The sequence below is a fragment of the Haliotis rufescens genome, unplaced genomic scaffold (assembly GCF_023055435.1).
Source record: "Haliotis rufescens isolate VD_foot unplaced genomic scaffold, xgHalRufe1.0.p SCAF_54, whole genome shotgun sequence".
Lineage (NCBI taxonomy): Eukaryota > Metazoa > Mollusca > Gastropoda > Lepetellida > Haliotidae > Haliotis > Haliotis rufescens.
In genome coordinates, this window is record NW_025964268.1 from 2,107,041 (window position 1) to 2,123,482 (window position 16,442).

The 16,442-nt window shown below is 37.4% G+C and overlaps 1 protein-coding gene across 2 annotated transcripts in view; it reads left to right on the top strand.

Annotated features, from left to right (window-relative positions):
- LOC124123466 (lysine-specific demethylase 3B-like) overlaps positions 1-16,442 on the top strand; it is a 109,355-nt gene that overhangs the window by 40,466 nt on the left and 52,447 nt on the right. For both annotated transcript variants that reach the window (XM_046486666.2, XM_046486667.2), the window contains exon 3: positions 5,827-5,943. In XM_046486666.2, the coding sequence (XP_046342622.2) occupies positions 5,827-5,943 (117 nt within the window). The remainder of the gene's footprint in view (positions 1-5,826; positions 5,944-16,442) is intronic.

A 16,442-nucleotide genomic window follows, 5' to 3' on the forward strand; every position in this document is an offset into this window, starting at 1 on the left:
GTTCATTATTGTACTTTCAAATAATTAACAGTTGAAATTATGAAAAGTTTGTTTTTTTTTCCTAAAATACAATAAATTTATGAAGTCTTCCCCCACGCCCTGTAAATATATAACCATATGATAAATTCTTAACATGGGAAACTGTTCCAATATTTAACAAGAAAAGTTCAATGTGTTGAATACTCATTTGAAATTGTTAGATTAGATGTTTTTGTAGTTATTCCATATTAATAACCAATAGGGAGTAACTGTTCTCAAAGTACATGTTGTAATATATTTTTGAGCATTAATTTCATCTTGGCCCTTTTGATACCTTCAGTATCTACCGATACCCAGTAGTAATGAACATCACCTATGCATCAATTTTAAGCATCAGCTAATCTATCCAGACTGAAACCAATTTATCAAAAGTGAAAAACAGCAGCATAAACAAGGTTGTTTTTAGATTTCCAACCAACGGCAAGTGTCTCCTGTATTGTTTTTTAATGGAAACTTTTACTCCAAATCATTAAAAAAGTAATGTATGGTGAGCTGGTGTAAAAACCGCATTAGCTAATCAAGGCTGGGACAGTCTTCTATTTCCTGTGACCGAGACATCTCATTGGAGTGGAGCCCAGCCCATTCAAGCTGTATTGATTGTAACCTTTCTGCAACTCACCATAGAACTTGCAATATTGATTGGCTGCTAATAACTCTCTCCTAAGGCCCCCTTTATTCTTGTACTGATTTGTTTGGAAGGGCAGGAGGGAGAGGAGAAGAGAGGCTTGTATTCACAGTGCTGGCGGTTATTGATGACCAAACAGGCAGCGGCCACTGGTCTCCTGATGTTACATCTGTTTATTCAATATTTCATTATCATACCTGGTCATGCTCAGTTGAGATAGGAGAGGAAGTGTATGTAATTTTATCGCCATGGCTGTGAACATATCGCCTCGGTAATATTAATGAGACCAGCTCTATATTTATCTGAAAATATGGCATTATTGAAATGATATCAGGTACTGGACAGTGGTGAACGTGATATATATTTTTGTGTGTAGACTTTGTTTCGTGGATGTTATGATGTGTTAAATCACTCCAATAAGGTGTTTATTCTGAAAAGCAAACTAGTCATTTTATCAGAGATGTAGTTTGTATATTAAGGTAGATAAGATTTTAGAGTGTTGCCTGAAAACATCATTGTAAAAGTTGTCATTAGATTATGCAGAAAACCCATGCATAATTAATTTTGGTAAACTATTCTTTTCAGTGTAAGTATAGAAAAGAACACAAATCTTAACTCTCAGAACTAATTGTTAATGATTGGGATTTATTATATGAAGTAATCATTGTGTGTGAAAACTTGAGTTTGTTTTTCTCTCCAAGAATGTTTTAAAAAACGTTTGAGGTAATATTTCACAATCAGAAAATCACAAGGAAAACAAGACAAATCTGTGGAATACATTTTCTTGATTATGATCAATCAAGGAGGACTTATTTTTTAAATGTCAAATCAGCAGATGGAAGTCAAATCGGAAGTCAAATACACACTTTGGTAATGTTTTACATTTAGAAGTATACTTTTCTTTTGAATTTGAATATACATTATTCTACAATATGTCTGATGCCTATTTCTTTTAACCATGCATTGAGGTGCCTCTACAAATGCTGTGTTTGTTTAGATTCAAAGGGAAGAAAATACATTGAGTTTGTCTATAACTGAAAAAAAATAAAAATTCTTATTTTCGTCCAATTATATGGGTAAATGATTCTATGATTTTTCTTTTTTCACCGTGCCAATTCTTCTGCCTGAGTGTCATGGGACTCCATGAATTATTTGGGGAATGCCTCTGTGTCTAATTGGGCTGGAATCAATAAATAAACATTGTTGGCGAAGTTATAAAAAATACATGCGTTCTAGAAGCATTATCTAATTGTGTCTTCTCGGACACACCTAGAACTTCATTGGCTGGAAAAGAATAGCGCGACTTGTCAGGCCCCAGACTGCTGTGACCGGTTGTTATGAACAAGTTGGGTAAAATTGCTTTGAGTAACTGCTATTCCTTAGCTTAGTGTTTGTGTTACTTAGCATGCATCAAGATGGCAAACTAGGCCAGGGGTTGGTTGGCCCCTGAGATTGAACCTTTCAAGCGCCAGTCCTGATGGATAGCTGTGTTCTGAACCTTGGCATTATCAGCTTTCAAGGGGCCGTCTCAAAGCAGCTTTGCTTGTTTTTCACAAAAAGTAGTTCCGTCTGTCAGACCCAGCTGTTTTCTGTCTTCCATGTGGCTAGGCCAGCATGCAGCCAGCAAGTTGCTGCTACTATTGCTGCCTACCTGGTAGTATAAGTAGGGAATGTTCATGCAACATAGGATCAGTGTACGCTTATGTATGAGTGTGTTGTCTGGACAGCTGCCGGCTTTATTTCAGTATTCATATATGGCTGATACATGATACTATTCAGAGTAGTGTTCTGTTTATTAATGACTGTTCTGTTTATTAATGACTCTTCGGTTTATTAATTACTTTTCAACATCATAGTTGATATTCTGTTTCTCAAACTCAGGTATTTCTGAATACGAACATGTCCACGAAGTATTCATAAATTTTGTTAATTTTATGCTGCTTTCTAGTTGGGAAACGCCTGCATCGTTCATGGAGGCCTTTAGCAATGGAAGTCTGTGTGGTTTTGATGAACTTGTTCAAGCAGGGGATGATTCAGAATGGTTCGCTGTACATAACCTGCATAATTTAGATGATCACTTAGAAATAAATTGATTTTGTTAGCAAGAATCCTGGAAATCAAAATTTTAACAGTTGATTTGTCACTTTGAAAATGTGCAATGTCTGTGGTTTCAATTATGAATAAGAAACTGATTATTTTATATGTCACAAAGGTTAGATTTGAGTCAAAACTGTTAAGAAATGTGTCAATTTTCTCATGGATATATATACAGGTCACACAGTCTGAAGACAGACTAAAATATCGGGTTTCATTCATTATGAATCCGCCAGATATGAAAGTACATCAACTATCGGTAGTTAACCTTAGGATGTGAAAGCTTTTAATTTCCCAACAAATTCCTTACACTAGTATAGACTGCTATGTTGATTTCAGTTATTATCTAAATAGGGTTAAAATGCAAGCTGGAGGTTAGAGGTTGGACTTAATATGACTAATTTATTAAAGTTAGAAATTGAAATGAATTGATGCTTCAGGATGCTTGTTGACTGATCAGATGTGACTGATTATTCTACACCAGTACTCGGTGGTATGCAGTTCCCAATGTTTTCAGTGTGTATGCACAGACCCTCATATCAATCACAACTGATTGCCCTGTTTTAAATGATCCTTAAAAGGATCCATTCAAAATATATTTCCCCATACAACTTCATTTACTGTTGTGAATTTACCTTGTAATGGAGTTTTTGTGCTGTAACGGTTGTAGAGGAATGTGTTATCCACAATCATGCTTTCAACTCTGATGAAAATGTATGCTTTTAAAGCTTGTGTCCTGACCAATACAATGCATTTCTAAAGCAGACTTGCTTGACTAATGGAGCGCTCACATGCAAGCTGTATGTCAGAAGGGACAGCCTAGGCAACTCGAGATCAATATATAATTATAGCCTTCATTGTGTATGTGTACATAATGCCACAAGCTAATGGAAGCCCATGGGCACACAGTGACGGACCATTGAGCGGGAATGGATTGAAGCCTGATACCAGAAAGTCTGTTATTTCTAGGGTTTATTTGGAATAGGGCCAAGCATGTCTTCGATGTGTAGTGTCATTAGGTTTCCCTGTTCCAATGGGTTATAGATCATTCTGTCAACCCTTTTGTGCTGTACATTGAAGAGATATACAAGTTTTCAGTCAATATTCGCAGCTAAGAAACTTGGTCAATCAATTCCAAGCTGTGGCTACCTGTACAGTCTATGGGAAATTGAATTCAGGTGGCATATGAGGTTGTGGACTTCGAACAATATTGTCAGTTTTATCTTATCAAGTGCTACTGATACCAACAACCTGTTCACTACTGTCTGAGAAAAGGTCTTCTACCATGTCTACTGAAAATATGTCCATGGAAGACAATTGATTTCAAAATGTAATAACGTGAAAGCTTGGCTGACGGAGGGAATTAGTGTAAGTTACACCTGTTAATACAAATTCAAACATTCTGACCTTAATCTGTTAGTATAAGGCTTCTAGGTGTTTTCTTGTTTGTGGTTGGCTGATTTATCGTGCAACAATTTGGGAGATTTTTAGTATGGTCAAATGTCATATCCTTTTCATAGTTAAGCCAACTTGAGGTTATGTGACAAACATTGCTGGTGGAAGACAGGTTTGATGCCTCATAGCCCTGAGTTGGTGTCATATCTCTGGTGGGGCACTGGTTTCTCCAGTAACCATAGACTTTATGGACACATCACTCCTACAATAGACATGCTGAATTAACCCTTTTCAAGGCTAAAATGTACAAGGATATTGCATAATAAATATATATATTTATGGGATATCTTTGCTGTCAAATCAAAAGTTGTTGAATGAGGTCACATATTGCATCAGCCATTAAAGGTCAGAGATCTGTACATTTCAGATTGTACATTGAGACTTGATGTCCAAAAATTGAAGAAGGAAAAAATAACTCAATTTTCAGGAAATTTTGGTTTTGGTAGTTCTCAAATTTCCACAGGCAGGGACAGGCAAGTATGTTTTGATTGTACCACCTCACGGTGTGTGTTTCTTTTCATACACCTCCATATTGTCTACCTCCTGTACGAAGCTTTCTGGCTTCCTCCCATTACAATCAGTCCTATTTAGCCAAATTCTATTGGTGTAGGATAGAGCAAGCTGTAGGCAAATAATGCCCATAGTAAATATTTGTTAGGATTTTGTGTGCATTTCACAAAGAAGGAATAGAATGTCAATTCTCCACTGGGAGACGGAGAATGGCGAGCAGGTTATTTGGGTCATTGCAGGGTGTTCTTGCCGAGGAGCGAACGTTATCAGGCGTGCAGGGGCTACCTGTCTACCTATTGGAGAAGTTGGTATACTTGCCACTGAGCAAGCTGCAAGCGTGATTGAGAGGACTGAGTCGCTATTGTTGTCATGACCTGGCTGCCAGCTCACTACTTCCAACCACTACACGATTTCAGCTTGTTATGGGTTGGGTGGAGTTGACACACGTTTAGTTCAATCTGGCTGAGCAGGAGAGGAGACACTTCTTATCTATGGCATTCATTGTTAGGGAGGTCTTTGTCAACTATTTATGAAAATGTAAACACCCTATAAGATTGAGGACTATTGAAGTAATCTTTCAATACATATCGTCCAAATAATCTGACATGAAAATGAATGAGAAGAAATATTTTCAAGTGTTTCCCTCAACATATAGTGCTGTGATGAGAAATTTGAAAATGAATGGCTGCATTTTATTTCATATCAGTTTGACTTTGTTTGTAGCAGGTAAATATTTCTGTATAACCACTTAAGACTTGGCAGACATTAATACACAGAGAAAAGCTTCGCGTTCTGATTTTATCATCAGAACTGTGATCTGCTCATGCACGTCAATGGAAAAAACAAATTTGCAGGTTTTTTTATGGTGCATTAAACATATTGGTAAACATTGATACCTGTTTGAGATAGTTTGATGTACTATATCAAATATTCAACCTGTTCTAAACTTCATGATGGCTTCACTGAAATACAGTTGTTAGATTTGTACAAGTTATGACATGGTTTAGCTTCACCTTGACATGTTATTTTACCATTTGAAAACGCATTTTACAAATCATGCAGGTTTGATGTATTAATAATTGAAGTATTTCTTCTGTTTACAGTGCTACAAATCCTATGTAGACAAAGTTGGACTGACGTCAGGGAGAAAGAAACCTGTTGAGTACCTCCTTGATAGGTCTGTGGGCTTTGTGGAAGAGAAGGAGTATTCTTTTTACCAGGCAAGTCATGTTTTTCTCAAACAATCTATTATGAGATGTATACAGCTATGGTCCTTAGCATGAATGATATTGTATAAGTACATTCAACTCAGAAGCGTAAAAAATACTCTATCACCCATGTGACCCTTTTATAAAGGTTCTTGAAAGTCACCAACTTTTCAGGGATTCCTTGATACACCAACAGTGACAATCCAGAGGCAAATGGTCGAAGACCAATTTGGGGATTTTATCAACTTACATCATAACCAAAATCTATCTTCAGGACATGTTGGATGACAGTCAGTCCTGTCCAAGGCAATTTATGATCTGAAACTTAGTGCTCCTTACTGCAATATGTAGCTGTATCTTTATCAAAGGTTCATTGCTGTTGAATTGATTTTCTTGAACACATTGTGGTTTGGGACCATGTGCTACGCATATACAAGTATTTAATTTGTGTGCAACATTTGCAGTCTGAACAGCTATGTGCTACTTTCAGTGGAGATTAATTTGAAAGTGGTTTAGTTGCTATCACAAACAATATGCTGTGGAATTGTAAGCATGAATAATATGCCACATGGATATGAGGAATGAAGGGTGTTTCCCTGTAATTAAAGAGGACTATGGATATGTGCTGGTATGTTGCACCTATTTTGCTGCGTCACTGATCAACACTAAAGGTCAGGGCTGAATTGCCAATCTACATAAACACATCTCCCGCCAGTGAGTCAACACGAAACCCGATCAGTTATAAACGCTAAATGTATTGTATGTATGCCAGGGAATATTCTATAGAGGGTTATTCCCTTTGTCACCTACCGTTGACAGAAGGATCATGTAATAGACTGAAATAATTTTATGATCAGGCATTGGCATGAGTGTTACCATGTTAAAATTTCATTGTGATAAGATAAGATAGGTTATTGTACGAAAACACACACTAAGGCCTGGGTACAAGCAGCTGAGACATTATACATTGAATGTAACATGACATTTATGTATTATTACAATGATAATGAAATTATACTCTAATGACGCCATGGTGGAACCTATGCTTGTGGATGATTGATAATAACATTGTACATATACACCCACTCAGGGCTGGGTTAAAAAAGGCTAAGACGTTTCACCTTTGTGGAATTTTCTTTATTTCCTATTTCAGTGCTATGCTGACTGAAAAATAGCCCTGTGTAATGTAAATAAGGAGATATCTTTTAATGGAAACATTAGGATCTAAATGTCATTGTGCCCTTCTGTTTGCCATATTGACAGTGTTCTGTTTTGACCTGGGGTCTGACAATAATGTGTTGTGTGAGAAGGGATGTACCTGCATTCCTTCATTTCACTCATTGACCTTTGACCCAAGGTCATGTGTGGGTCATCCATCTGACCACCTTGACAGGTCAACCACAGGCCATTTGAGACAGTGGTCAGTGTTGTACCTATCTCAGCAGGTACCCTAATGTTGTCAGATGTTTCCATATTAGATCAACTACACAATACTGTGTAAGATCCATATATAGCATTCCTTGCGAGCCTAACATTTGTCCAAGGCTAGCCTACATCAGCAGTTGTTTTTGGTATGTGGGAAGGCAGACCTTCACACTGTTTGCTCTCTTAATGATCTGATGTAAATTACTTTTGATATTCATTAAAGATTGCATTCTTGTTTGTGAATGCTTGCTGTATTACCTGTCTGGAATATTTAGGGACTCATGTCTTTCATTAGAGGCTGCCATTATAAATTAGATGTTATGCTGTTTAGCTGATATTGTGATTCTAAGGACATTGATTGTGAAAATAGTTTTATTGTGAAACTGGAAATAACATGCCTCAGTTACTCAGCCTTGATCAGAGTTGGACAGGAAAATATGGTTTTGAAGACTTTTAAGGTTTCCATTTATGAAATACATTTTTTAGTGCCTTCAAGACTCACCATACTGATTTTCATATTGATTGTTTTTTATGCATTAATTGTACTTTGGAATTGAGATTAGTGTAAAGTCAATACTGTTTTGTCCATCATGTTCACAGAGGCAGGCGCCATGTGTGAAACATGGCTTGCTAACACTGTACAAATTAAATCTGATGTTACTGGAGACATAAATTCACCCACTCCATATTACTATTGGAAAAGCCTGCATGTATCATTTCGCAATTTCACATAAACAAATTTCTTGCGACATTAGAGTGTTGTGAAGAGGTGGAACTCCCCTGTCCAGATCAATATGGCTTGTTTGAAATATCTTGTGTACTTGGGTCACCATTGACTTGCACTGGCAGCACGGATCAACTCGCGGGCTAGATCAATATTTTACCAGGGAATAGCTTTGCCAGTTTTTCATCCAACCAGCCCCAACAAGCTTGCAGTATCTGTCAGCTCCAGCTGGTTCAACCTCAAAGTAGCATCTATTTTCAGACCCTGAAAGAAAAATACATATCCACTTGCTTTGCTTTATGTAAAGATCAATAGATCCTTGTGATGTTATGGGATGCATTTTATCTTTGAAGATGATAGATATGTGTCTGGTGCCTATATATTTGCCGTAGGACATTATATAAATCCTACTAACATAGATCAAGAGAATTGTATTGGTTGTGGTTTTGTTTTTAAAATAATATTGGCTGTTATGAACAAATGGTAACGGTTATTTCTAAACACATTTACATCATTCATGCCAGTTTGAAACAAGGTCAGATTGGTCATTTGAGCATGGTTTAAATATACATATACTCAGTTTGGAATGTTAAGGTTAGTGGAATGGATGATTTATGTTATGTTAACCACAATAGCAGTGGGCTGTTGAAATGTTGCCTTTCACAAACCACTTTACAATGCTTTAGGTTAGGAATTATGTATATAATGGGCAGTAAATCGTGGTGTTACCCAGTCATAATACTGTCACCTACTGTCATGCTAGAAGTGTCATGAACTTGCCACCATATTTCATAGAAACCCAGGACCTCATTGTCTGAAGTTGTTGGCAGCCCTCGACATTCTCTGCAGTGACTCATCTGACAATTTGCTCCAAGAGTTTCATTGGGTCATACAACTCATTGAATATTTCTCACATTAGCTTCTCAAGCAAGGCATTGCTTTGTGTTTTCACTTTCTTGTGTCCTGTCGTTCATCAACTTGTCATACAAAAAAGGGATTTTTGATGAAGCAGCATTTTCACCAAATTTAATTAGCTTGCTTGAAAGGATGAGATAATTCTCCGGAGAATGAGTAGGAAAACGTGCTGTAATGTAGTAGCAATATCCATTGCAAATTAACTTTTGGTGACAATGAGCCACAATGTGTAAAACCTGTCTCAAACTTCAAGGGAGGAATATTAGATGACTAGCCTTTTGGGAGGGAAATAATCACTCAAGGGAAGATGGTTTTGATAAAGCAATTATGGGTATTACCGTAATTCCCTGACATTTAACTGTAATTATTTTTTTAATAAATGTTGAACTTTGCTCACCCAATGTCCTACTTTTGTTGTGATTGTCATGTAGGTAGACTTGCAACACATGACTGCACTAATGTGCAGGGTGGTTTTAAGTTTGAACAATACTTGCAGTGTTCATTGTTAGAACAAGCATGATCAACATCACCTGCAACCTTGTAACATGAAACATGACAGGCAGATTCTATTTATTGTGCTGTTGTACAGTGCTAAAAGAGAAAACAAATCTAGTGTCACCAATTGACGTGACAGTTTCATGGACTATGGTGTGTTACATGATTCTTAGCCAGATGCCTTATCATTAATGCAGCAGTAATAATTCATGTTTTATACATTCTGTAAACTCTGTGAAAATGTTTGGAGGCGTTTTTAAGTGCCAAAATTAATTGTGCCATGTATTATTCATTCATGGTAGTTAGCCCCAAGTCAAAAAGCACGTGGGAATTGAGTTTACTATTGGGTGGTATTGTTTACACAACTCCCTGTGGTACTTTTGAGGTACTGGTGTAGGTGAGAATGTGTATAGACATTGTGAATGATGCGTGTGTTACAAGATAGTGGTTGAGGTTATGTGAAGGATGGAAGCGAGGAAACGTGATGTAACACAAGTGATTGCATTGACGTCACTTGTCAGTTCCAGTTGGCAGTCTGCCAGACACTCATGTCTTCTTGCTTAACACATGAAGTTGCTGGAGGCTAGTAATCAGTGTAGAAATAGTAACACATGTTGCTTGGCTGCCTGCTCCACATAACTGCTGGTGGCAGCTCAAGTCACTGGCCCTGTTTTGTTCCTCAAATTTATATCATAGACCTACCTGCCTAGTTCTCACTGAACTGCTTGGAGCTGTTTCAAAACAAACATCTAGAATTATGATGTTTTCTTCTTTTCAAGAATATGTCAAAAAATGCTGTTTACAGCCTCATCTCGTCGAAGTGACACACAGGTGCTGATAATAAACAGTTGGCGTCAGTACCTTCTTGCCTCAAGCAGGTGTCTCTATCTGGTAGATAGTGTAAGTTGGTAAAGAACCAGTCTGTGCCAAAATCTTTCGATCTACTAGCGTAAACTTGTCTTTTTTATCCTGTGCTAGCGTGTTGTGTCTGAAGTTAGAATACCATTTCCAGTGTTTTGTATACTGATATTTTTGTGGACTGATCATCGGCTGGATGTTGAACTGGTTGTTCAATGCCAGTTTGAGTGTAATTAAGCAGATGGGTCGGGGTTGTGTGGAGGGTGTATCTCACTGGGTACTTCTTTCCCTGTGGTCATATTTTAATCAAGGGAATCCATGATTCCATGAAGAGAAATTCTTGCTATGACAAGGACTGTTGACTTTCATGTTTCTTTTCGAACACATACTCTGAAATGGGAGTCTTCTTGAAACATTGTGTCTAACACATGATTATATGTGATTGTAAATGAGATTTAATATCTTATGAAAAATAGAAGTTCAGATACTGAGATACAATCTGACCAATGCAGACACTCATTCATATACAGTAGGCAAAGACTACAATGCACAGAGATTATGTTGTAATGTGTCTATTGGAACAGATTCTTGAATCCCGTGCAGCATTCTCATGAATACCGATGAACAACAGGGCAGACATGTTGTGGCACACACTGATACCATGGAATTTTGAAGTGAAGAATATCGACTAAAAGACATTCCCTGAAGTAGAAATTTCATTTGCAGTGATATATCCCAGTCGTAGTCAGATTAATGACACCTTATGCACATTGCCTTGTCTCAACACAACATTATGTCTGGACAGTGAGGGTGATTTATATGGCAGGTCTTAGGTTCTGAGCAGGACAGACTTGGTAATCACAACCCTCTGCTTCCACAACAAGTGACAAATGAAGTTCATCCCAAGGTCACACAGTCCCTGAGGAGAAGCTGTTCATTTCAGCGCTGCTACTTTCACAACTGATTTTTATTCACAGTTTGACACATTCCCATGAGGTAACGGGAAACTGCTTGTGTACTTAGTTGTAGAAGAGACTTTATGTTGAACTTCAAATACAGGCCTGCTGGTTCTTTACTTATTCAGTTGTATAAAATGTTAGTCCCAAATGACCTGTCTACAATTGAATGATTTAGGGAACCTTTTACAATATTCCAGCACAACAGATTGTGGAACTTGGGCTTCACACATTAATTACATGTGGGGAATTAATGCAGTCGGTTATCCTTTGAGACTGAGACATTAGTCCATACACTGTTATTATGAGTGAATCAAGAATTGTTGTACGAAGGAACAATTGGGCTATAACATTGGCTTTGGGGCACATCAAGATCATCAAATTTGATGTTGGTATTTCAGGGGCATGGGGTTGCTAGCACAGGAATTACAGAATATTTCTGAATTTGCTTTCAATGCTCATCTTAACATTATCCTGGGTGAAAACTTGTGTTAGTTTTTAAGAAAAGCAGAACTTTAGTTATCTAATAATAGTAATATTCACCATGTTCATATGACTTATCGCTTGAGAATATTCTTGAACTCTAGTCTAGATATGTAAAGATAATGGACTTGCATGATAAGATAAGCCATATGCCAGGTCACTGATATGCCCAACCTTCCACGTACTACACCACGTGGAGATAAAGCTCTGCTCCTATATAGCATTGCCCACACACTCACTCAGGTAGTAGCAATTTCACTTTCTCATTATATACAAACGTGGCTGATAAGTTGTGTGCTATGGAAATTAGCTGCTGGCATGGAATTCACAAGTAAACCTATTCATGTCACAGCAGTAGTAGGCCCTTTGAATACAGAAGTTTGTAGTTAATTACACATTGATATTCATTGAATCAAAATAAGGCTGTTGTGAATATCAATGTCAGTTTTAACGATTTTAGTCATCAAGCACTTTGTAGCAGATTGAATTGTGTGGTGATATGATATATCTAACTCGGTAAATACTATGGATATTTTGCCAGCTGGTAGGTGTGACCTTCAGCATGGACTGCCGAAGTTTGAACTCGTGAAGACATGAAGATTAGTCATGATTCAGTGGTGGCCCAACATTGATCTCTGAGGAAGGTAGAAGCTTTCAGAATTGTACCATAGTAGCTGCCAAATTTCATTGCATAATTTATCATTAGGTCATTAGGTATTAATGGTCTGTTCTTTTGCTTCTGGATCAATGGTTGAACACTGGTGTAGTTGTTTCAGGCTGATACACGTGAAGATCCATGATGGAATAGGTCTTCAGCAACCCATGCTTGCCGTAAAAGGCGACTATGCTTGTCATAAAAGGCGACTATGCTTGTCATAAAAGGCAACTAACGGGATAGGGTGGCCAGGATCACTGATTCCAAGTGATGCCATATCCATATTGCATAGATTGGTGCTCATAATGTCAATCACTGGATTGTCTGGTCCAGACACGATTATTTACAGAACGCCGTCATACAGCTGGAATACTGCTGAGTGCGGCGTAAAACAACAAACAAACAAACAAACTGACACGCAGCTGGTCTAAAAAAACAAATGAAACACAACGTATAACGTTTTTTATTATGTCTCCCAACACTAATATAGACCGTCTTATACAATATAAAATGTTATATACAAGTTCCATGTATGCATCACTATCCGTGATTCAAGAGGCCACTTGCAACTCCACGTCAGAATGATTTTCATGATTAACATTTATTGTATTTTTTGTATTTTTTTAGTATTTTTTTCCAACTGACATTGTATGGTGAAGCTGGAATAAATCTGTGAAACATCAGATGAAAAAAGTGAGGCCTAATGCAGGATATCGAGTTGATTGTGTCTAAATTATTGTTGACATGTATCTTCATTGATTTTTCCCTGAAAATGATTCCCCTGAAACTGTACATTTCTTTGCTGTGGTTTGCAATAAAGAACAGACTTTTTTCTCATCATCAAATCTTTATTGACATAATAATTAATATAATGAGATAGGGAATTTTGAAATGGTTGGAAGTGATAAGCAGAAGTGTGGGAAAAGGATAAAATGTCTTTTGAAAAATGGTAGGAAGAATTGTTGGAAGATAAGATGTTGTTTATCAGCGAAGATGGGATATGCAAATGAACAAGAATGTGAAATGTTGTCTTGCCACCCTCCATGTCAATCAAACAGCCTGCCTAGAATTGCCTTGATTGATTACCTTATCAGTGAAGCATGGAGCTGTTCCTCACATGTTTGTGGTGTGGCGTTACAATAACAAAGTCCACCAGTATTGTATGTCCTAGAAGCGAGGTATGGGAACAGTAACAGAAGGACACTGGCTATCTGTCACTACAGATAATATCTGGTAATCCATATGGTGCTTGTTGAAAGTGTTAGAAATTTTTTCTGGTGCGAATTTGAGGAATACTGTTTGTGAACTGAGATTTTTATGGGATGTGACTTAATTTACCTCTATACTCACAGTGGTGTCCATGATAGATAATATACCATCTTATTTTACCCTTATTAAAAGGTTTGAAATTATATTATTCAGTGATCAAAATTAAGAATAAAAGTCAGGGGTCTTTCAGATGAGATTCAGGTACTATGGCAAGGATAGACACTATGGCTCATATCATCTTCCCAGCTCTTTTCAAACTAGTTGTTAATGTAAAGTATCTAGATTTGGAGAAAAAAATAGTCCCTCTCGATTTTAACAAGTCACTGACCAACAGACTGGTGGCCATATCTATCCCTGTATGATAAATCAGAAAACTTCCAAGGAGACCCCAGGTCTGCCCTTTAATTTTGATCATTGTAATTTATGGATGAACTGTTCTGACAAGAGAAAGCTGATAAAACATTTTTTATGCCACAGCTTCAGAAGAAATGTTGAGGAAATCTTGCTCTTACAGATGATGTATTGCTCAGACAAGTTTTAGTAGTGAAGTTACTCAGTTTAAATGCTGAATTGATTTGTTTGATATTTTACACTGATGGATATACATATTCATGAAATGCTTTGAAATCACACATCACACATCAGTGAAGATCCGGGTTAGAATAGGTCTTCAGAAACCCATGCTTGCCGTAAAAGGCAACTATGCTTGTCGTAAGTTGTGACTAATGTAATCGGGGGGGGGGGGGGGGCTCAGGCTACTATGGTTGGTGCATGCCATCTTATCCCAAATGCATGGATCAATCATCATGATGTCAATCACTGGATTGTCTGGTCCAGACAACAAAGAAACAGTCTTCAGCTTTGAGGAGGGTGTTTGAATCCAGATTCCTCCTGATTAATGACCATTCTTGTGTTAGCACCATACCCATTCTCGTTGGTTTCTCGAAGAGTTAAACGCCTAATACCTGCAGTGCTTCGGGCTTTCCTTCCACATTAAGTCAACACACCATATTGTAAGTAACAACTCAAAACATTGTTGGACCCACTCACACAAAATTAGCATGTTATCACTAAACAGCTTCCGATTCTTTCCATTAGTCACTCGATGATGATAAGTCGGCAAAATGAAGATATCTTGAATACATATTTGCATGGAATAATTCTGTAATGATTCCAATAACAAGAGTGCTGCTGCCTATGTTTGTTCTGGCTGTGTGTGTGAATGAGTGAGTGAGACATAGTCATATGCCCCTAACACCTGATTGGGTTAGCTGTAGCTTGTGTCCACTTGGCCCTGCTGCTGCTGTCAGGCCAGTCTCTCCCACCAGGGTCATCTAAGGGCCAGTAAGACCACACAGTTGCCTGGACACTTGTGGAGGAGGTGGTGTCTTCTCTGTGGATTATTAGCATCTCCTTATTGTGATGTAACTCTCGTTCAGGTGTTGATACATTTCAGACCTTGAAGTAAGTACTTCAGTAACTGTGTTTACACGATGCCTTCGCATCATTTGACGAGCTGTATGCCTATGTGGATAGTTTGGTTACTGATTTCTATTGGACAACAGCTTTCTGGAACATTATGCATTTTTTTCTTCTTCGTTTTTTAGTGAACTGAAAGTTTCTGGAGAAAAATGACATTGGACATTTTATCAATATTTGACAGTCCATTGTATTATTTTTTTATTATTTTTTTTAAATCTTTGAATTTTTTAAAAATCAGTTGACAGACGTGTTTGTCTATTTGGCAAGCAAGTATGAATGGCATGTCTAGAAAGATTATATATGTTTTTGTAATGTTTATCAGAATTCTTTAAAAATTAAATGATTGCTCAAGCGTAACATCATGAATTGGTGTAGGAAACTATATCTGTTTCTTTCTTTTTATAAAATGTAAAAAGACATTGTTAAAAAGACATTCAACATAACAACGAAGATGAATGTGTAATCTGGTGCCACATTTCTTCAACACATTTGGAGACAATTCTTTGTGTCATCCGTCTTTAGTGTCATCAGTTTGAATGTGAGTAAATTTGATTTATCACGTTGTGTCAATTACATCGTAAGGATGAGTCCCTGTTTAAATTTGGAATGATTCAGATGTGTGTCTCCAGTAGTGATTCATTCACAATTAGCACTCGGAATTCTCCGATTAGATCATTGGATGAATACAGCATTTTGCATGTTCATGGTGTTCTGTTAAGTCATGACATAATTGAATTCCCACATGTCTTGCATCCTATTTAGAAAATATTAATTTTGCACAATAACAACAGGGGCGGGGGAGTGAGAAATGAGAATTTGATTACATGCATTTTTCCCTCCAAGTTCACAATTGCATTGTTACATGACTAGTCATTGTTCCACGTTGTTCACTGTAATCCCCTCATGGACAGGCGTTTATCATGTTTTCCACGTGCTGGTTTTGGATTAGTTCATGCCTTGCATCACTGATGATATATCAGAATATATCAGAATAACAGCCATACCTATTATATATCAGCCATTTTGTCCTCCATGTGAAACTGTGCTGTATTTGTGTTGAGGATTTCTGTACTCTGTTGCAGTCCATACTAGTTTATGCTATGGCACTAGGGGTTCATAACTTCTAACCTTTTCAGATCATGGCTGTACCCTTCCCCTGGTAGTATGAGCATATTTGAAAAAACATCCAAACTTTATTGTATCTGTGAATATGGAACAACTTATAACTTGGGTTTGGAAATAAGTTACG